This window comes from Ammospiza nelsoni, chromosome 14 (genome assembly GCF_027579445.1).
Source record: "Ammospiza nelsoni isolate bAmmNel1 chromosome 14, bAmmNel1.pri, whole genome shotgun sequence".
Taxonomy (NCBI): domain Eukaryota; kingdom Metazoa; phylum Chordata; class Aves; order Passeriformes; family Passerellidae; genus Ammospiza; species Ammospiza nelsoni.
Window position 1 is genome coordinate 16905770 of NC_080646.1, and position 21295 is coordinate 16927064.

A 21295-nucleotide genomic window follows, 5' to 3' on the forward strand; every position below is an offset into this window, starting at 1 on the left:
GCCACAAACCCTACAGCTTCCCTGGTTTTAAACACAGCAGCCCTCCAAAATGACCTTGGGTTTGCTCCAAGAGACCAGAGAACCCCTCTCCACACCTCAAATCATCGGGCAATCCCCCAAATTATCCAATAGAGCCAAAACAAAGATGGTTTCTTGGTCTCAGGAGCTGTTTGGAGGGGAGTGGGAGATGGATGGGTTAAAAATTTGCTTTTTTACCTCCCCAACACACCTCTCAGAGCTGCAGAGGACCAAGCCCAGCTCGCAGGCACCAGTCAGAGCAGCAGCACCTGGCTGGGGTGGTACTGGGAGCCAAGGAGGGATGTCAGTTCAACACCACCCCCACAGCAGACACACATCCTTCACAGCTGGGTTTCACGGTCTACAAACAGTTTATTTAACATACAAAATTCACAAAATGATTCCTTAACACACCTGAGTCTGCATTCTGCTCAGGGAGCACCTGGCAGCTGCTGTCACAAGGTCAGGGAGAGCTTCTCAGCATCTCCTTCCCACACACAGCCCCTCTCCAGGCTCCCCCCAGCTGCAGATTCTGCTTCTCTCCTCAGGCAGAAGTGCTTTGCCACTCAAAGTGACCATCCTCAGAGTCCTGCAGGGGAGAGGGAAGAAGTCACTTGAAACCCCTCCAGTGAAGGCAGGAGTGAGGGTCCCGGCCCTCCAGCTCCCCACAGGGTTCTCCAGCCCCAGAGATCCTCACCAGCTAACAGGAGAACCTGTGAGCTGCAGAAACACCAGCTCCCAGGCACAGAAGATAATCCAAGGGATGCAAAGGCCACTCACCTCTGTCCAGAAGCCCTGGTTATCCATTTCCAACGTCTGCACCCCCACTTCAGGGTCTCTCCTGTCCCAAAGGGCTTCTACAGCCTGCCAGCCGAGCCTCCTGGTGCCCAGGCACTGGGGAGGAGAGCACAGGCACTGCAGCCCCAGCAGCCCCACAGAGCCCCCCAGCCCAGCCCAGCAGACAGAACCAGCCCTCACCACGAGCACGATGGGCACAGCCACGATGCAGAGGCCACCGATGACCACCAAGGCCACTCCATAGGCTGGGAATCCTGGCTGGGGCCTGGGAGGATCCAGAGTGTCCTCTGGAGCAGAACAGAGCATTGAGAGCCTGGAGCAGCTGCTCTGCCCCACAGGCTGCCAGCCACCCACTGCCCCAGGATGAACACAGGGGATTTAAGAACTCCCGTTCCACCCCCTCCATGCCTTCTCCTCCCATCCCACAGCAGCCTGCAGCACAAGGTCCCCAACCCCAATGCCCCAGGCCATGCAGAGGGCACAACTGCCACTAAATGTCACTGCCTGCTCAGCTCAGCAGCCAAGACACCTGAGCCTCTCCTCACACAGGGGATCAGGATGGGGTCAGCTGTGGATCCACCCTGCTCCCAGTGCAGGTGCGGAGCTTGGAATCTGGATGTGGCACTTGGGGATATGGTTGGTTTAGGGGTGACTGTGGTGGTGCTCAATTAATGGTTGGACTAGATGTTCTTAAAGGTCTCCTGCAAATTTGATGATCCCGTGATTCTGTAACCCTTTGCTCTGGAGCTTTGTTATCCCCTGCCCACTGGGTGAAAAAATCCTTATATTGATGCTGAAATAATTGCTGTCCCTAAAGGCTTAAAGACACACCTCTTTATCTCCAAAGACAACAAACCTACAACAACTCTAAAACAGCCACCATGAAGGCTCACAAGATAGTCCTCATCTACTTAGAATGACAAATCTCTTTTGTCAGTGATTTCTGTACCCACGGATATCACCTTGACAGTGAAAACCAGAAAACATTCTTCAATCATCATGTCAGTCATTTTCCCAGGTACCCAGGTGCCAGAGGGGAGCTTACCTCCCACAGCCAGAGAGAATGGATCCACGTGGATGTCAGAGCCAGCCAGAGCCTGGTTTGGCCCCACCGAGCGCACGAGGGTCTTCAGCACCTGCATGCTGGTTGGAGCAGGGTGCTGGAAGATCATGTTCCCATGGCAGAGCAAGGAGCCAGGCCTGCAGACAGGGTTGGGAACAGCTCCAGCACCTGCCAGGCCCACCATGACCCCACGGAGGGATGGGTGGGCACTCCCAGCCTCCTCCCAGAGGGTTTTGCTCAGCAGGAAGAGATCTGTGCACTCAGGGAGCCCTGGGATGGAAGGGACATCCCTGGAGGTCCAGCAAGTCACCACAGCTGCAATGGCTTAATGCTTGACCTCAGCTTCCTCTGCAGATCCTTCTGCAGCCAAAAATGTGCAGCTGTGAGCCATGACCTGCTGGCTGATGTCTGAAGGGAGCCCTCCCTGCCCCACAGAACCCCTGCTCCCACTCACAGGAATTCCTTGATGATGGCTGTCAGGAAGGATGGGTAATCCCTCAGGGCTCTGGCCACCTGGAAGAAAGGGTGTGCTCAGCTCTCTGTCAGCTTTTGGGGCACTTTGGACACCCCAAAGCAGCCCCTCTCCCTCCCTTATCACCCCACTGGGAGGACCACAACCCCACCAGCCCCATTCCTACCACATCACCAAGTTCCCTGGAGAGATTGTGGTGCTCTTCAGAGAGAGGATCCTGAAGCTTCTGGCTGAAGGGTCTGTTGGTGACGACAAAGGACAGAGGGTACACGAGCAGACCCAGCTTGGACCCTGAAGGAGCAAGAAACAAGCCCTGGCTGAGCACATTTGGAGCGACTCTGCCCACAGCACACACAGGGACCATCCTTACCCTCCACCGAGATGGAGCTCAGGTCCTTGGAGAGGTCTGAGAGTGCAGTCAGGGCTTCCAGAACCTCCTCAACGTCAGCATGGACAACTGTGTCTAGGTAGAGGTCTCCAGTGATCTCCGTGAGCCCACCCAGGTTCCTGAGGGGAGACAAGAGCTCTGAGCAAGGCAGGAGGGTTGGGACCCAGCCCCAGCACCTTCACTGGAGGTTTTCTCCTGAGAGCCCACAGAAGGGGCTCAATTCCAGTTTGCTCCAGCTGCACATCCCCTGCCAGCTTTTCCCCTCCCCTCCATCCTTGCAGCACAGCTGATGAGCTGCAGAGGGCACAGGAGAGAGTGAAGACAATGAAATTAAGAGGTTGGCATAGGAATAGCTACACCCCATACCTGAGCTGGGAGATGGTGAAATTCCTCACGTTGTAGAGGCCACTGACAGATGCAGTAATCTGGGCAGGGAGAAGACAACAGTTCACACCTTTCCCTGTTTAGCACAGGTTAATCCAGCATCTCCCTTTGGAAGAGCCCCCAGGGCTTGGCATACCTCTTGGACCAGCTTGTCCAGCAGGTCCATCCTGTCCACCCCAAGCTGGGAGCCAGTGAGGGAGATGGACAGCTTCTCTGGGTCCAGGTTCTCCAGGCTGAAGCCTAAGGGAGTTGGGAAAAGCTACACTCAGACCTGTTCCTGCAGCTTCCTTGGGAGGTAGTGCTCAGCCCAGAGCTCACCCACGGCCACACAGCACAGGCAGAAAGCAGCAGGGCAGCTGAGTGAGGAGGGATCCCTTTGCATGTGGGAAGGGGTCAGGATGCACCATTTACCAGCAGAGCTGGGGCAAAGAGGGGAGGCCAGGGAGCTGAGCAGAAGCCCTGGCCCACACAGATCCAGCTGCTACAGATGTGCCCTCCACCACCCTCCACATCCTTACAGTGGCTTTACACAGGGATGTTCAGTGAAGGAAAAGCCTGGAACCCAAACTGCATGGGTATTGGCTTGGAGAGAGGCACAAGGAGGGCACCTGGCAGCAGCAGCAGCCCTGCAGTGGGAAGACCTTCAGCACTCACCAGCAGACTGGACGGACTGGGGCTCCAGCTGCCAGCTGAAGATGTTCCTCCCCTTGCTTGCCTCTGTGACCACGGTGCGGATCAGGTGGGAGTTGGTGGGAGCAGGAGCATCCCCCCGGAACAGAACCTCCCCTCTCACCACCACGGAGCCGTTCCTGCAGGGACAGGACACAGTGGGCAGCGCAGCTACTGCTTTTTTATTTTTTCCAGGTGCATTTATCCAGGAATTCAGACAGGGATCCCTCGGGATGGTAACACCAGGGAGGGAGTGAAGCCCCTCAATGCTCCTGTCTGGAGCATTTTCTGGGCAAACCCTTCCCTCCAAGCCCAAGCTGCAACAGCTTGGAAAAAAACAGAGACCACTGCTTCTTCCAGCAGGGTCCATCTTTATTGCACACACTCCAATATTTATGTTTCTAGCATGGGAAAGATTGAAGAAAATCTCATTAATGTGTAAGGGCAAAGACAAAATAGCTTGCACCACCAAACACTCATTAAAGCACACAAGGTTTCGGCCCTTATCAGCCGTTCACTCCAGCATCCACCTCGCAGCCTTCTGGGAGCCAAAGAAAAACCATTCACAGCGGTGTTTATGGCTGCAGCCATTCCGCTGGAATGCGCTTCTCCCAAGGGAACACAGCATCTATCAAAGCGTAACAAGTTGCTCTCCTACTCAGGACTCTCCTTAAGGCCAGGGTGGCCACCAGAGGCCACTGCTGCTGCAAACCCCAGCGCTCCTGCAGCTGCACACTCACTTGAACTCGAGGACATTCGCCTGCAGGAAGCTCTCATAGCTGGACAGCATCCGGTTGAGCTGGAAGGAAGAAGCACCCGGTAACTAATTGAGGAGGATTTCCAAGCTCCCCCATGTGAAGGGGAATTGCAGGAGCAGGTGGGCAGTAAATAACAAATAGAGGGAAGCCAGCTCAGGCTGCCCAGGGGAGTGCCAGCCCTCTGGGAATGCTGGGGATGAGCTGGGACACCCAGAGCAGCCACCCCCATCCTGGGAGGGAATACCCCAGCAATAATGCCCTGTGCCAGGGCCCTGCAGGCTGCCAGGGCTGAGGGGAGCCCAGTCCCAGGTCTAACCAAGCTCCAGTGAAGCAGTTCCAGGGCTTTGCCACCCTCACCATGGTCAGGTGGGCACCCAACCAGCTAAGGGCTGGTGCAGCACTCAGGCTGCTCCCCCCATCAGAGCCTGGCACCACCCCACAGTGCCAAACGTGTCCCAGGCACCCCCAGCACCCACCACGAGTGTCACATCTCCCTCCAGCCGCCGGTAGCTCAGGGAATTCCTGCTGCCCAGGGCCGGGGCGTAGGCGATGCCCAGCAGCCGGAATTGCAGGGGCAGCACGTGCACAGGCTGGGCGGGCAAGGGCAGGCCACAGGGATGGCATACACGGCGTGTTGTCCCTCTAGAGCCAGGTGTGCCCGTTGTCATCAGCTCAGCTGGGCTGGAGGCCGCTCTGGTGGCTGCAGGGAGCTGCTCCGAGGCTGCGGAGGAGTTCTGAGAAGCGCTGGAGCCACTGGGCACAGCATGGGCATGGAGGGTCAGTGCTGCGGGCACAGCCAGGCTCTGGGAGCTGGGCAGGGAGCTGGCTGCATAGCCAGCCCCAGGAGAGCACAGCAGGCAGGATGGAGACGTCACAGTGCTGCTGGTGGCAGTAAGGTGCACAGCTGGCTCTGTGGAGCTGGGGGCAGGCACAGAGCCTGGGCTGGCAGGGCTGGGCCCTGGAGCTCCTGCTGGAGTGGGAACAGGTCCCACTGCTGCTGTCCTGGGCTGGCTGGGCCTGGGTTCTCCTGTCACAAACGTCTGTCCAAGCTCTGGGGTGACACCAGGGGCTGTGGAGCCCATCCCAGTCACGGTGGGACCTGCAGGGCTGGCAGCCCTGGGCTGTGCAGGGGGACAAGGCCACTCACTCTGTGTCCCCAGGGTGACAGCAGGAGCCCCAGATGCCTCCATGGGAAGGGAAGAAGCCAGCAGGTGCTGATGGTGGGCACCAGGAGCTGCTGCAGTGGCAGGAAGTGATACCAGGACAGCATCCAGGAGTCCAGACCCAGTTCCTGGAGCAGCTGCCCCAGGCAGGGCAGTGCCAGCAGTGCCCCAGAGCCCCTCTGGTGCCAGGGCAGGGGACACCCCCAGCGTGCCAGGGCTCAGCTGGGCCCAGCTGGGTGTCCCCTGTGCTGGCAGAGCAGAGGCCACCACCTGCTCTGCTGGGCTGGGGCTCCAGGAGCCAGCACCCATTGGTGCCCATGTGGAGACATCGGGCGGCACCTGAGACCCCACAGCTGCTCCTCGGAATGGCACCAGTTGGGTGGGTGGCACCTGAGTCACTGCAGCCCCTGCAGAGGGGCCAGCAGCAGCTGTGGGGAGGGCAGGAGGGTGCAGCCACAGCTGGGAGGTGGCAGGGACACCAGCAGCTGTCTCAATCCCAGCTCTGGGGGTGGCCTCAGAGTCTCTCTGTGGGCTCTGGGGCTCTGCTGTGCCCGCTGGCTGCCCCAGGCCACCAGCTGCACTCACTGCTGGCATCTGTGTGGCATCACCTGGTCTTGCTCTGTGGAGGCCACCCCGAGCAAGGTGACCCCAGGAGCCAGGGCTGGGGACACCCTCAGGCTGGAAGGGCTGAGCTGAGGCAGCAGGCATCCCTTTGCCAGGCCATGGTGTGGGGGACAGTGTGACAGCCATTGCTGTGCCCAGCCTGAGCCCTTCCCTGTCCCCAGAGCCAGGCTGCCCCTGCAGGGAGGTCCTAGGTGTCTGTGTCCCCAGGCTCTGTCCCTCAGCAGTCACAACTCCCTGGATCCCTTGGACGCAGCCCGAGGAGAGCAGGTCCCCACAGGCTGTCCCCAGAGTGTCACCCGCCCCTGGCTGGGAGGCTGCTGAGCCCGGGGGAGCCCAGGTGACAGCAGCCAGAGCAGCCAGGCCGTAGGGGACAGCAGTGGCACACGCACACACGGCCAGCAGCAGGAGGGCTCTGCAGCACCGGCTGGGGGCAGCAGGACAGGGCGCTGTGCCCGCAGCCCCTCCCCGCTCAGCGCGGGGCATCGTTCCTGCCGCAGGGGGCTCCCGGTGCTCCGACCCCTCCGCTCCTCTGGGAGAGCCCACGGCGAGAGCTCAGCTGTGGAGAGGGACAGGAGGGGATTCAGGGTGACTCCCTGCACTCCCACATCCCAGTGTCCAGCCCATTCCCAAGCTTCCCATTAAAACCCCTCCCTTATCGCCAGCAGGCTCCCAGCTCAGGAAAGGCTGAGCCAAGCCTCAGCACCTCCTGGGAAGCTCCCAGGGTTGTAACAGCCCTGGGCTCAGACATTCCTTCATTCCCTGCCCCAAACACCCTCCTCATCCCCAGAAACCTCCCCAGGCTTCCCAGCACCCCTCACCTGGCAGCAGCCCAAGAGGAGAGAGCACCAAGGCCCAGCCAGGCCCTGGCTTTTATCTGCTTTCCCAGGGGAGGAGGTGGCTCTGTCCCAGCTGCTCCCAATTAACACAAACTCATCGGAGCTCCCCCAGGTGCAGCTGGAGGGGTCTCAGCTTCCCTCTGCTCCTCATGGAGCTCTCAGCAGCAGCAGGGGGTGGGCCTGTCCCTCCAGGCAGGGTGATCCCCAAACCCTGTTGATGCTCCCCAAAACTCCCTGTTTGTGGGGCTGTGGCAGTGTTCACCTCCTGGACTCCACCAGCTGTGGATTGCAGCACTTGGCTTTGGGATCAGGCGGATTCTGTGCCTGATGGAGGCTCACAAGGGCGAAGAGTCTCGTGGGTCAGCCCAGGCTGCATCCCTGAGCACCCCAGACTCTCCTGCCCCGTTTCTGATGCTCAGACATCCACCAGCAGCCTCTTCCCAGGCTGTCACCTGTGGGGTTAGCGGAGGCTGGGATGTGTTCCTGTGGTGGCATCCTGGACACTGGATCCAGCCCCCAGGGATGGCACAGAGGGGCTGGGCACAGCACTTGTGGATTGCTGCAGGGAGAAGAGGACAAGAGCATGGGGTGGGGGATCTGGGGACCCCCCAGCCCCAGGAAGGTCCCGTTGTGCCCAAGCTGGGAAGCAGAGACAGAAGCAGGGCAGGTCTGGAAACAAGCCAAACTCCTTTAAACCAGGTGAGGTGAGGCAACTCTTCATATTCTTACAAAAAAAATTAAATAAAGGAAAGGAACTTTCTTCCCTGGAACCTTATATATGTACAAAACCAACATTATTAACAAACACTGCTTTCCAAATCACTGTGCACAGGCATGGAGTGGTGGGGGGGAGTGAGGAGAACAGCAGCACCTCCCTCACACCCACAGCCACCCCATCCCCATGGAAAACCAGGAAGGCACCCACAGAAATCCCCCAGTAGCAAACACACCGTTTGGCAAAAAAAAGTACAGTTTGGGTAGGGTCATTTCTACCCACCCCCCACCCCAAAATAAATATTCCCTGTAGTGAAATAAAAAATTAGAATAACCCTTGTTTTGTTCTCCCTGTGCCCTGCAGCAGCTTGAAGAACACCTGAGCAATGAGTTTTTAAGGCCTCTGCTGTGTACCCTGCTGCAGCCCCCCAGGGTGAGGGGCTGTCCATTGGTCCTGGCATGCCCACATCCCTCCTGGCATGCCCATAACCCTTGGAGATGAAAGGATCCCTCCTGCCAAGCTCTGGCAGCATCATTCCCCTCTGTGCCCCTTCAGTCTCCACCAAGGTGGTCCCTAAATGTGCATCTCCCATGTTCTCCTTTGGGACAGGATCTGGGACATGAAGTGATTTCGTTTTCTTTAACAGTCTCTTTAAGAGTTTCTTGCAGCCTTTTAGTTTAAATAAAAAGACATGTATAAATTATTGTATTTCAAGAAAAAACCAACCCAAAACACATGACCTGAAGGCAGCAGCTCCTTATAAAGGTTAATCCAGAACGTTTGTAAAATGTCTTCATTTATGACAAAACCAACTTAGTCCTGGGACTATGGAAGTCATGATTCCCTTGCCCCTGCTGTTGTGCCAGGTCTTGGTGTTACTTTAAAGGTTAAAATCACAGACGAAGGGGATGTTTATTGGGAAAGGCATGGATAAAGCAGGAGGGGGATTCAGAGGAGAGAGGAGGAGGTGGGATGTCATCCCTGCAGTCCCTTTTTCCAAGGCTGGGGACGGTGCTGTGGCCATTTCCATGCTCCTCTTGCTCCAGCTCCACTGGAACTCCAGCCATTCCCTCTCAGCTCCCCAGGGCAATCACAGATGGAGGCGGGAGATGCACTGAGAGATGATCCATTCAAAGAAAAGCAGCTCCAGCTGCCGTGAGGGGCTCGAGCCCATGCCTGCGGGCCCAGATAACCTACCAGCAGCAACTCTGTGTGTGTCCCTGGAGCACCCTGAGCTGCTGTCCACCCTGAGCAGCACCCCAGAGGGTCCCTGCCAAGGTATCAGCATCCTGGATGATCCTGATGCCGGTGGGACCTGAGCACCTGCCTGCAGGGCTGCTGGTGGTGTCGGCACCCTCAGCTCTGGGGACTCAGGACCTTCCCATTCCTGTCATCGTTTGGCTGTTGCCCTTGGCACATTCCTCAGTGCCCCTTTTTCCTTGATCTCTCTGTGGCTGTTGCTTTTCCACCAGTGCCTCCAGGCCAGGGCTACCTGGGAGAGAGGAAGGAGTGGTTAGGGAGGGCACACCTCCACATCCTGAATATTCCCAGCTCCAGCCCAGCCCCAGGAACAGAGCCACCCCAGCCAGCTCCAGCTGCTCATCATCACATGAAATCCACATACATACCCCTCAACAAAATGACAAACAAAACCCACAAATTCCTAAAAAAACACTTGGGAAGAGGAGTTAATTACTTGGAAGGCTGCTGGCCAGTCTCTGAGCTTGAATCTGAAAGAAATAAAGGTGCTGTTAATGGCCTTGAGCAGCAACAAAAGGTTATCTGGACACAGCAGTGAAGTCATCAGCTGGATGGGACAGCCATGGGTGACAGGTCTGACACTGTGCCCTTGGATGGGCAGCGGTGGCATGGAACTGTCTGAAACCTCCTTGACATGCCCAGGATGAGTTTTCTCCCTTCCAGCTCAAACTTTCCCCCTCTACAACCCACGGAGGGAAATCTGGGCAGAACCCTCAGCAGGACAGGGATGCTGAGGCACCTTTGGATGCTCCCCAAGAACAGCAGCACCTGGAGGGCAGGTGCAGCTGGAACATCCCAGGGACCCATCCCCAGGAGATGCCAGGCTACCTACCGAGCTGCTGCTGGATGGAGCTGTGCCAGTGGAGGTTGAGCAGGTCGGGGTAGATTTCAGGAAGCCACTTGATGGCCAGGAGCTTCAGCATGCGGGAGGTGCAGCTCTTCAGCTCCAGCTCCCTGAGGTGCCTCTCCTCCGAGAGCGTGGTGGGACGCAGCTCCACCTTGTGCTTCTGCAGCACTTGGTCCACGAAGCTCCCGGGCAGCTTTGGGAAGAGCTTCTCCTTCACCACGTGGATGGGGATGAAGATGGCTCCCGCCCGGACCACGTGCGGGAAAGGGCAAGCGGACATGAAGGTCCTCAGCTGGGAGAGCAGCTTGGTGAGGAGCGCGGCCACGTCCTGGAAAGCCAGCCAGATCTCCTTGCCATTGCTGGGCTTCTGAGCATTGGGAGCCTTGGAGGCCTCTTTGGGGCTGGGCAGGGATTTGGGCATCTCCCCCAGCTCTTCTGCCAGCTCAGCCTTCTTCAGCCACTGCCGCAGGAGCTCCGGGGAGGAGCGGGACACCGAGCCGGAGATGGTGTCACACAGCAAGGTGTGCAGGCTGCTGAAGTACTGCCCCGAGGGGGTCCCTGAGGGGATCCCAACCTTCTTCACCACCAGCACCTTCTCCTCCTCTGGAGTTGGGGGGGCTTTGGGAAGCACAGTCTGGGGAGGGTTTGGGGCTTGGACGACGTTGAGCTGGGGGCTCGGCGGTGGGAACGGGGGGTTGCTGGATGGAGAGGAGGCTGGAGGAGCTGGAGTGGGGGTGCTGCTGGGGGGGCTGGGCTGGGGGGCTTGAGAGCTGCCATCCTGCTGGGGGGGCTCCGTGCTGCCCAGGAGGGAGGGCTGCAGCTTGTATTTTTGGAACATGAAGTTGGCTGAGCTCTGGAAGCTGCTCCTGTCCCCTGAGTCTGCCTCAGGCACCTGGGGCTGCGCCCTCTCTCCCAACCCCACCTTCCCTCCTCCAGCTTCTTTCTCCTTCTCATCCTCTCGCTCCAGTGGCCCCTCCGCACAGCCAGGGGGTCTCTGTGTGTCCCCAGCTTCCACCAGTCTCTTCTTGAAGCTAAGGTCCAGCACCATGTCCTTAGGCGGTGACTCCTTGGTGCCCACCCTGTCAGGGCTGCCCTCCTGAGACTCCAGCTCTTGGGGCACAGGCTTTGGCTTTTTAGGGACGCTCCTGTAACAGCTTTCCCCTTGGCTCTGCACTGCATCACTGCCCGACCTCAGGCTGGGCACCACCGAGACGTCTCTGAGGGCAGCAGGCTCCTGGCTGCCAGCCGTGCTTTGGGGTGAGGAGTGCTCCCACAGGTGCTTCCTGCAGAACAGGATGGGGTCTGTGCCCTTGGCCTTCTCCAGGTACTCCTGGTAAGGTGCCAGGCTGAAGACGTTGTGGATCACAGGCATTGGTGGGGAGGATGACAAAGCCTTGGTGTCCCTCACGTGCTCCAGCCCTTCCAGACCTGATGGAGAAGGGCAGATGAACTCCTTGGCTGGATCCATGACCTTGCAGGCATCTCCTTGTCCTGGTCCCCCATGGGGGGTGTCCTGAGGGGCTGGGCTGCTGTTCCTCCTCCCTGGGTACAGGGGCTCCTCCTCCCCTTGCGTGGGTTTCTCCCAGCTCCCTCCTCTCTCAGGAAATGTCTCAGTGAGTCCAGCAGAGCCCCCAGAAAGCCTCTCTGGGGCACAGACAGGCTGGAAAGCGCTGCTGTGCCTCGGTGCTGCTCCCCACTGCGGGCTGCCCGCCCTGTGCTGCCCACAGCCCGGCTCCGTGCCGGGAAAGGAGCCCTGGAACACGGATGCACTGCCCGGGCTGAGGGCAAACCCCGGGTACCCGCTGTTCCTGGGCACCTCGGCATCCCTGGCTGCCTCAGCATCCCTGAGTGCCACCCCCAGCCTGGCACCCGCTGGCCTCGGCACGTAGGGCTCCAAGGGGCTGGGAAAGTAACTCCTGGGCTCCTGGGGCTTGAGGTAGGTGCTGGGAAAGGGCTCCCTGCTCCCCATGTAGCCAAAGCTGGGCAGGGCACTGGGCTCCCCCACAGTGGGAGCTGGGGTGTGGTGGAGGGGGCCAGATCTGTGGGGTGACAGTGGGTAGGGGGGAGGTGGGAAGCACATTGCTGACCTCTCCTGGATCACTGGGCTGCTGTCAGGTGGCTGGAGCTTGGGCCAGGGCTCCAGGCTGAGGCTGGGGATCTCCGGCATCTTCTTCTGGCTCTGGGCAGAGGGACAACTTGCTTCCAGGAACGGGGTGCTGGGGGGTGGCCCATACTTATCAAAGGTGAGGCAGTAGTGGGGTAAGGCAGCGGGGGAGCTCAGCTGCTCCCTGGAAGGCAGGGCCAGGCTGGAGGGCAGCGGCAGGAGGCTGTGCTCAGCACCAGGACCACTCTTGTGGGGCTCGCTGGGGTGCAGAGGGTGGGTGGCAGGAGGCAGGGCCCAGTTTGCCTCCCCTGGTCGCTGCTGCAGGCTCTCTGCTTGTGCTCCCAGCAGCAGAGCCATCCTGGGAGCCAGGAAGGAGGCGGGGGCTCCGTACACAGGCCTGGGGACTGCCAGAGGAGCTGCCTTCTTCACCACTACCGGCTTCTTCACCGGCAAGGGGCACCTGGGACTGTCCAGCTTCTTCCTGGCCATAAGCAGCTCCTGGCTCCGGCTGTCCTTGCTCTTCTGGGTGTCTGGGGGCTGCAGCCTGGTGCTCAGGCTCTCTGGGGGGTACAGCAGCAGGCCCAGCAGTGGCCCCTCGGCCAGCACGGGCTGGCTCAGAGCACCAGGGCCATAGTGCAGGTAAGCAGGTGTGGGGTTCCAGCCAGCCGGGGGCTGCTCGGGGCCCTCGGGGCTCTGCAGAGGGCAGGCAAAGTAGGAGCCCTTGTAGCTGAAATGGTTTCCAGAGCCAGGGTGGGGCACGGGGCTGGATGTGCCAGGGATTTTGCCGGGCAGGCAGCTGGGGGCGGGCGCCAGACGAGGCAGCTTCTTGAGAACCACGGGGCCTGCAGACTGCGAGTACCGTTTGGAGGCCATTTATACCTCGGTGCTGCTGTCCCCACGGGAGAGGTGAGCTGGCCTGCCTGCAAAAGAGAGAGAACGAGCCATGAGCAAGGCAAGTCCCCACAGCCAGCAGCCTGTGATGGCACAGGGTGCCAGAGGGCTACAAGCCATCCCAGAAGGTGAAAGTGTGGTGGCTAACAGCTGCTCTGGAGGCCTCACAGTCATAGATCACCCCAATTATACCTTGACCAGTCGAGGCCGTTGGGGAACCAGTGTAGACCGTTAGGGAGGCAGAGAGCTATTGGCCACTGAGCTGGGGGGTAACTGAATTCACCCAGTCAGGACCAACCACACAGGGCTTCTGAATCTATATAAAGGTGCCACCATCCGCTGGTACAAGCAGAGGTCATGATTTCACTGATCTCAGAGTGCTAAGGACACACAGCAGGGGACCTTCAGTTTAATCACAGCAGCGCACCTTTACTGAGGGCCAACAACAATTATGCCACAGAGAGAGATACAAAGAAAACAAAGTAAAGGGGAGAGAGAGAGAAGTGAGGGTATTGCTACCAACAGAGGGACAAAGTCCTCATGGTCCAGCCAATAGATTCATCTTCATTCCGTGGGGAATCATCAAAGTTACCTCAGAAAGTTACTCTTTATAGTCTTTGTCTAAAGCGAGTGGCATCTGGCCAAGAGGTGGGGAAATTCATGGGCTATTGTGGAGAGGCCTGTTGCTCCATGAAGCAGGTGTAAGAGTACAGAGCAAGCTGCTCCGTGCCAGTCCCTGCCCAAAGCAGTGTACCGTGGCAGCACAGCATGCAGACCTGCAAACAATCACTTGGCAAGCATCCACCCCAACCTGCCAGCACTCCAGTCGGGGTCTTCCGGGTCTCTGTCCTTGTGAGGGTTGTGAGGCAAATGATGGAACATGGGGATGCAAGTATCATTATTGGAGGAGAAGGCTGTTGTATAGGTATGGACCCTCTTTTCATGCAAACTGAGATAAAATATTATGAACAGGCTCTACAAGCCTCGCTGTCGTGGTGTAAGAGGCATGGACTGGGCACAAGCACGGAAGCTGCTTTTAGTGTATGTGGTAAATAGGTATGATTCGTGCTGACAAAATTGAAACAGTAATCAATGTTGATACAGTAATTAATATTTGGAAATAATAAAACAGTTAAAAGGTGTAATGCCAAGAAAGAAAGGGAGAGGAAGGGTTCCACAACCCCCCCTTTCCTGCAGATGTTCAAGGTGGGAAAAAGCAGGAGATAACAGCTACTAAAAATTACCAGAAAGAAAGTAAAATCTGGTTGGGTCCCGGGAAAATGTTAATTATATGAGATTCATTGCTTTGATGCTTAAATATTATATTATGTTAGTTTTGGCTTACATTATACTAGCTTGGTGCACATGTGTAACCCGAAGGTGAATTAAAGGACATGGAGGAAGAGGAGAGGTCTTCATCAATGACGACCTCCAAAAAGTGGTGCGACCACCTAAAAGAGTGGTGGAGCACACATGGTAAAGGTGGTGATGAGGGCGGAGGTAGAAGTGTGATGAATCCAAAATGGGAAGAGATGGCATTGATACACGGCATAAAAGGGGGGATTTTTGCTTGACAAGCTTGTACATGAGGTGGCAAGGGTCCCAGAACCCCGTGCTCCATACCCCATGCAGTTTTTTTTTTTTTGCTTATGTGCTATTATTGGAACCAAATTATCCCTTATTTTAACCAAATTATATTGTCAATAATTCAAGTGTATCTGATTTTATATATTTTCTAAGCTATTCAATTAAAATTGCTACTACCTCTAATATTGTTTGGGTTTTTTTGATGATGGGATAATTGGGCAAATATAACAGGGACATATCAAAAGCAGAAGCATGATAGTTTTTAAAGTTTAACAGTTTATAAGCAAGTCAAATGCAATTTTCTTTGTTAGTGTAACTATGAATGTGAATAGTGTGCAGCATACCACCCTGAGAAGCCGTGCTTGATGGCTCTGGGACATGCTTGAAAAATCCTTTTTGATGGTACATGGGATACACAACAAGTGGTAAGGCCAGACTTATCAAGATGGATGCAGAGCCTCATCCAACCCAAGCTTATTATTTGTGTCAATTATTTTGGACATTGTGCAGTGTCTGTCACCCTGTCTGCAAAGGGCCCTGCAGAAGACAACAAACATTGCCTTTGTATTTAAAAACAGAAAGGGGGAACTGTGGTGGCTAACAGCTGGCCTGGAGGCCCCACAGTCATAGATAACCCCAATTATAACTTGAGGTCATTGGGGAACCAGTCTGGGCCATTAGAGATGCAGTTAGCTATTGGCCAGTGAGCTGGGTGGTAACTAAATTCAGCCCATCAGGCCCAACTGTGTGGGCTTTCTGAAAATACATAAAGGGAACTGCAATTAAAAAAAATTTTCCTGTTGCCACATGAACCTCGAGTGTGGTGTCATGTGTCAGTGTCAGCTGCGATATAAGGGTAACCCAGGTTCTTGTTAATTGATCCCTTGGGGCTGATTAGAGTGAAACAATGCTGATTAAATGGTGTTTATAAATATATATATATATATACATATATAGAAATATCAAGTTTATTTTAGAACAATTTAGTTGCAGTGGTGCCGTTTTGCTTATTATCTACTCTAATAAAGCAATATAAAAACACAAAAATAACACTTCAAAAATGCCTAAGGAAAAGAGAAGGTAGGAAAGGGTAAGAGCAGAAAGATCCCATCACCCATGGATCTTCCAACAAGATTGGGAGGTTGCAATTGCACGGTGATGATGTACCTGGGGTGAGGAAAGGGCAAGAAGCACAAAGTTCCAGGGGGTAATAAAATGCTCAGGCTCAGTGGGAACAGCCAGGTACCTCCCTTGGGGCAGGGAGTTTTACTGGGATGATGTAATGCTGCGGATCACGGGACACCTATCTGCGTATTTGTTTGCCTGTGACACAACTGCTTGTAGGTGCATTATGGCCCATCAGAGGGGATGAATACCTACAGGCTAACCACGGCACTTGGCAGGATTTGTCTCTTATCAGCCTCTCCCCTTATCTTGTCCAACAGGTACCTGCAGCCTGGGCTGGGGGTGTGCCCCTCTGCACTCGGGCACTTGCTGCAAATGCTCCATTGTTTGAGGCATTAACCATGAACATTCCAGCCTCACACACCACCCCCGACTCAAACATTCCATCGGTTCTCTTCTGCTGCTGCTCGCTCCAAATCTCACACCGTGGTGGCTTTCAATGTAATGGGACAGGTGGTCATGTAACATTCTCTTCTATTACTTTGTCCAAATCTCCTGTTAATATCTCTGAAAAATGTAGCCTCACCATCATAAATTCCAAACCTTCTGAGGCAGAACATGGAAGGTTAGTACATATCTTTTTTGTTCCAAATATGCATTAATCCTTGCACAAACTCCCACACTAAGTTTGGCTGGAACAAAATTATACTTTGGTAATATACTTCTGTAATAAAATAAACTCAAATAAAAAATATACTTCTGTAATAAACTAAACTAAACTAAAATAAAATAAATATACTTGTTATAAAATAAACTTTTGCCACTTTTTTTTTTTTCAAGTAAAAAGAGTAAATAAACTTACCAAAAATGAAACTAACAATGTATAAAAGTTGTTTGACTAATATTTGGTCTCCAAATGAGTTACTTTTGATGAAAACACAAATAAAACATCTATAGATATAATAATGTCTGATAATCTTAGCACAACTTTTAGTGCATCAGGCAGGGCTCAGATCAACACAGGGAATCTCTGCACATCTGAGTCCATTTCCACAGGGGAATGTCACTGCAGGTCCAACACCTGTGTGTGCAGCGTTAACTGGAGATGCAGAGTCTGCTGTACAATTCTACAGTGTGGCCAGTCCTGAGGGCTTTAATTGTGCAGGGATCTCCCCTTTCCACAGGATCCGGCCCTCCCTGCCGGTGGGGGCACTCCTGGGAGGCTGGTGGGGCATTTCTCCATTCATCCATCTCCTTGGAAATGCCCTGGAAAGCTCTGGCTGCTTTGGTTCCACAGCTCAAGGAGCATCTGTTGCAGGCAGCAGGAGCAAAGCTGGGTCAGCTCGGGTGAGGAGCCAGCAGAGACAGACCCAGAGTGCCCAAAATTCCCATCCCCGGCATCACCTTGTAAAGTAATGTGAGGTTTTTACGCCCAGGCAGCAGCTCAGCCTCTCCCTCAGGGGATTTGGGGCTGCTGTGGGGTGGGGCTGGCCCGAAGGGACAGGAGGTGGGTGCCAGCAGGTGGAGCTGGCAGCCTGTCCCAGCACAGCCCTGCGTCCTGAGAGGCCCAAGTGTCCTCTGAACATCAGCTGGCAACACCCAACGTCTCCTGAGCATCCCACAGCCCCAAGAGCAGCACTGGACCATCAGCCAGCATCCCTCAGCATCACCTGAGCATCCTGCACATCACCCAAGCAGACCCAGGACAAACCTGAGCCTCACTCAGCACTCTCCCAGCATGGCCAAATGTCACCCCTGTCACACAGCACGGCCCAGCACCCCCAAGCCCAGGGATGGACTCCCTGCAGTAGGATCTCCTCCATTTTGGGGTGGTTTTCTCCTTTTGTTGCAGCATTAGCAGGGAAGCCGAGGAGGAAATGGAGGAAGAGCACGTGGAGATAAGATAAAAGCCACATCAACAGCAGAGGAAACAGGGCAGATATGGAGGGAGACTTGTGGGGGAGATAAGGGAGAGAGCCATTGGTGCTGCTGCAGCTTTGCCAGGAGGGGCCCCAGCTCAGCCCAGAACAGCACAGCCGAGGCTGTGTTGGAAAAGAAATGAAATTTAGCAAAATGTTTAATTATAGTTCAGTTATGAGTTGTGTGTGAATTGGTTTGTTAAAAGCAGTTTTGTAGCCGTTGATAGTGTGGTGTTGGGTTTTGTGTGTAACCTAGCAGGTAGTCTTAGGGATTTAATAAATATTTAAACTAGCGTAGGAAAGTAAGAATGCTAACCTGTCTGGAGGCAGCATACAATGCTCTAAGAATAAGATAAGCAGAAGATTTATAATTTTGTTTGTGAACTAAGGAATGTATCACAAGGGGTCTGTGGCTAGGCAAGGGGAACTGTTTCTTGGAGACCTTGTTATGAATCGCATGTATAAAAAGGAAGCGCCCATACGTGAAATTGGGGGCTCGGGCTTGGGACGTTAGTCCACCGGCTCCCCGGGCCCTTAATAAAGCACCCACAAAACTTATCCGAGTTTTGTGTCATTTATCAATCGGGCAACAGCTGCACCCCTCACTGAGCCCTCCTGGTGGGATTCTCATGCAAGCTCCAACAATTGATCCCTTCCCAGGAAGGACACTGCTCCCCTGGATCCCCTGGAAACCCCCACGGGAGCCACAGTGCTTTCCTCCCTGCCTGCACCCTTGGCAGCAGCTCCCCCACACCATTTCCAACAGCTTTAGCCTCAGGATAAATCCTTGGGGTCATTCCCAAGATGTGCAGGGCCAATTCAATTTCCAGCACTTAGATCCAGGGAAAACAGCTCCCTTCAAATGGAAACAAGCTTGAAGAAAAGCCCAGGCTGGGTTCTTTTCCTTCCAAAAGGGATCTCTTGGGAGGGTGGTGTTTAAATCCATCTCCCTGGGAGATGCTGCATGGGAGGGCCATGCAGGCGTGGGATCCTTTCCCAGCTGGGACGATGTTAGGGGAGGACAAGCTGGGACAGAAATCCAGGATCTTGTGAGTCCCGATGTTTCCCCACTGCTGCTTCCCTTTCCCAAAGCCCCTGGGATCTGCAACTCCCCTCGGTGGGGACATTGTGACACCGCTGTCACCACGGGATCGAGTGACGCCACCGGGCAACATGCAGCCGCCCTGTTCCACCCAGCTCCGAGTTAAAATCTGCCTGGAGGGCTGCAGGGCAGCACGAGGGATCCCAGTGCAGGAATTGTCTGATAGGGCTGAGCTCATGAACCAAATTCGGGACAGGGGCTCCCTCTCTCCATGAAATCCACAGCGACTTTGCCCAACCTGTGCCATCCCCACACCTGTGCCAGGACAGGAAAAAACTGCTCTGCTTTTGCTGCCACCATCAGCCTTTTCCCTCGGGGACTGTCCCAGCCAGGGGGAAGGAGAGGGACACGTGGGAATCAGCGCTGGGGGCGATGCTTGAAGAACCCCAACACATGCAGCCAGTAATTCCGAAACCCTACAGCTGAGAAAAGCGGCGGGTGCAACAAACACAACCCCCTATTCCTCTTTTTTAGTGTTCTTTTCCCTTTTTCCCCCTCTTCCCTCTTCTCAGGGCTTTTTCCCACACGGGGCCGTTTGCCCGGGAGGGAGTAAAAGTAAAACCAAGCTCAGAGTGAACACGTGTCCGCAGCAGCGAAACCTCCCTGATAAGCACCGGGGGGAGCCTTATCTGCCGCGCTTTGGTTGTCCAAAGGACACGGGAGGGCTCCCTCTCCCCCCCGGCCTGCCAAGGCCGTGGGGAACACCTCACACATCCCTTTTTGCCCCGATAGCCGCCAGCAATGCGCCCGCGGGTGTTATCAGCGGAATTTCCTGCCTGGGATGCGATGCCCGGAGCGGGAGCCTCTCTCCGCACTCTCCCGCCTCCTCCACCGCCACGTGATGCCAAAAGCAGCCGCCAGCTCCCGGCCGAGCCGCAGGAATCGAGCAATAAAAGCTCCTGGAGCCGCTGGCACCCGGCAAGCCCAGCCCCCCGAGGGGCTGCGGCACGGGGGGGGCCCGGGCTCTCCCCGCACTCCAGCGGGAAGGAGGCGGATTCCCCCGGCCGCCTGCAATCCCGGTTTCACAACCTCGGGGATTTTGGGATCCTGCCCTGGAGGTCACCGTTCCCATGGCCGGCGGGCTCGGATGAGCTCACCGGCATCGCTCCCCCAAACTTCGGGCATTTGAGAGAACAAGCAAGCGGCCTCAGCCCCCCCTCATTCCACATCTTGTCCCTTTTCCACAAAGTTTGCAGCTCCCCAGCTTCTCCCAGCCGGAGCCTTCCCGTGAACCAAGCCCGCTGCTTTTTAAGGCAGTATCCCTCTGGAATGCATGCACCAAGCCACGGCTGGTCGATTCAAGCTGAAATCTCCCCTTTTCCCCAAGGAATGCTCACTTTTGTTTAAAAACCCCAGAACTTCACGGGGCAATGAGCAGTCACCAGAAGTGCTCAGCGACTGCGTCCCCTTCTGCTTGGGGAATTAAAACCCCTCCAAAAGGCATCGATGCCATCCCGGCCCATCGATGTCACTCACATCCAAGGCTGGCCACGGTCACGGCTGGGACCTCCTCGGTGCTGGCAGGCGCTTGCCAGGACACGAGGTGTGGATGTGGCAGGGCTGCGTGGCCGTGGCCGTCCTTGTGTCCCCTCCGCACGGCCACGGCCACCGCATCAGGGTGGCCAACACTCCGGCGAGCCCCACAGAAACCTCTGGCAGGAGCTTGAGCGCACTCACGCTGCGAATCAGCCGCATGATCCAAAGTGTCCATAAATGGGTAAAATCCCGGGATGCGGAGCTCACAACCCGTTTTTCCTCGCACGGCCCGAGGAGAAGCAGCCGATCCCGAGGAAGGCGTGCAGGGCTCCCTCCTGCCCGAGGGTTTCAGCCGCGGGGGGAGCCCAGGGCAGGCGCGGCGCTGGCTGGGGGTCCCCCCGCCCCGCTGCCCCCGCATCGCTGCGCGGCTCCTGCGGGACGCGCATCCCTCCGGGCCCGCACTCACCTGCGGCTGCGGCGCGGGGCCTCCCCCGGCGCATCGCTACGGGCTCGCCTGGGGGCTCGGCGCGCACGGGGAACGGGGGGCGCTGCCCCGCTCGGCCGGCAGCCCGCCTTGTGCGGAGGAAGTGGGAGGAGGAGGAGGAGAAGGAGGAGGAGGAGGGCTGGGTGTGCGTGTGGGCCGGCCGGAGGAGGGGAGGGGACGGGACGGGACAGCAGAGGACAGCCCAGCCACATGTGCGCTTGAGCTGGGCTGCGCTCGGAGCGGGGTCTCTCGGGACGGGGACACCCACGGAGGGGTCCCCGTTACACAGAGCCCCCCATTATAGAGGAGGCGCCGCATGGAGAGCCCACGGTGTGCAGGGGAGCGTTATTAAGAGCAGCCCTCATTTTACGGTGACTCATGAAGGGGACCCCCATTTTGTGGAGCCCCCAGTGAAAGGGGCCACCATTTCAGGCAGTCCCCATTAGGAACTACCCTCACACTAAGAGGCGACCCCATTAGGGAGGAGCAACCTTACGGGCACTCTCCTTACAAGCAGCCCCCATTAGGGAGGGACCCCTGAAGGACCCCTCACTTACAGGCAGTGCCCATTAGGGATGTGCCCCCAATTACAGGAATCCCATAAGAGAGGAG

The 21295-nt window shown here is 56.3% G+C and overlaps 2 protein-coding genes across 2 annotated transcripts; both read right to left on the reverse strand.

The window, feature by feature from the left end:
* Positions 1-370: 370 nt before the first annotated feature.
* On the reverse strand, positions 371-7261 carry LOC132079584 (uncharacterized). The gene is made up of 13 exons (XM_059482289.1): positions 7156-7261; positions 5027-6893; positions 4533-4591; positions 3778-3932; positions 3260-3363; positions 3106-3164; positions 2722-2858; positions 2518-2642; positions 2334-2392; positions 1862-2016; positions 997-1103; positions 799-912; positions 371-607 (listed from the first exon to the last, which is right to left on the reverse strand). Exons 2-13 carry the CDS (start codon positions 6818-6820, stop codon positions 563-565), a joined length of 2913 nt encoding a protein of 970 aa, XP_059338272.1. The 5' UTR covers positions 6821-6893; positions 7156-7261; the 3' UTR covers positions 371-562.
* A 150-nt stretch (positions 7262-7411) lies between these two features.
* Positions 7412-20774, reverse strand: C14H15orf39 (chromosome 14 C15orf39 homolog). The gene is made up of 4 exons (XM_059482228.1): positions 20666-20774; positions 9981-13019; positions 9585-9618; positions 7412-9380 (listed from the first exon to the last, which is right to left on the reverse strand). Exons 2-4 carry the CDS (start codon positions 12970-12972, stop codon positions 9377-9379), a joined length of 3030 nt encoding a protein of 1009 aa, XP_059338211.1. The 5' UTR covers positions 12973-13019; positions 20666-20774; the 3' UTR covers positions 7412-9376.
* Between the last annotated feature and the right edge of the window lie 521 nt (positions 20775-21295).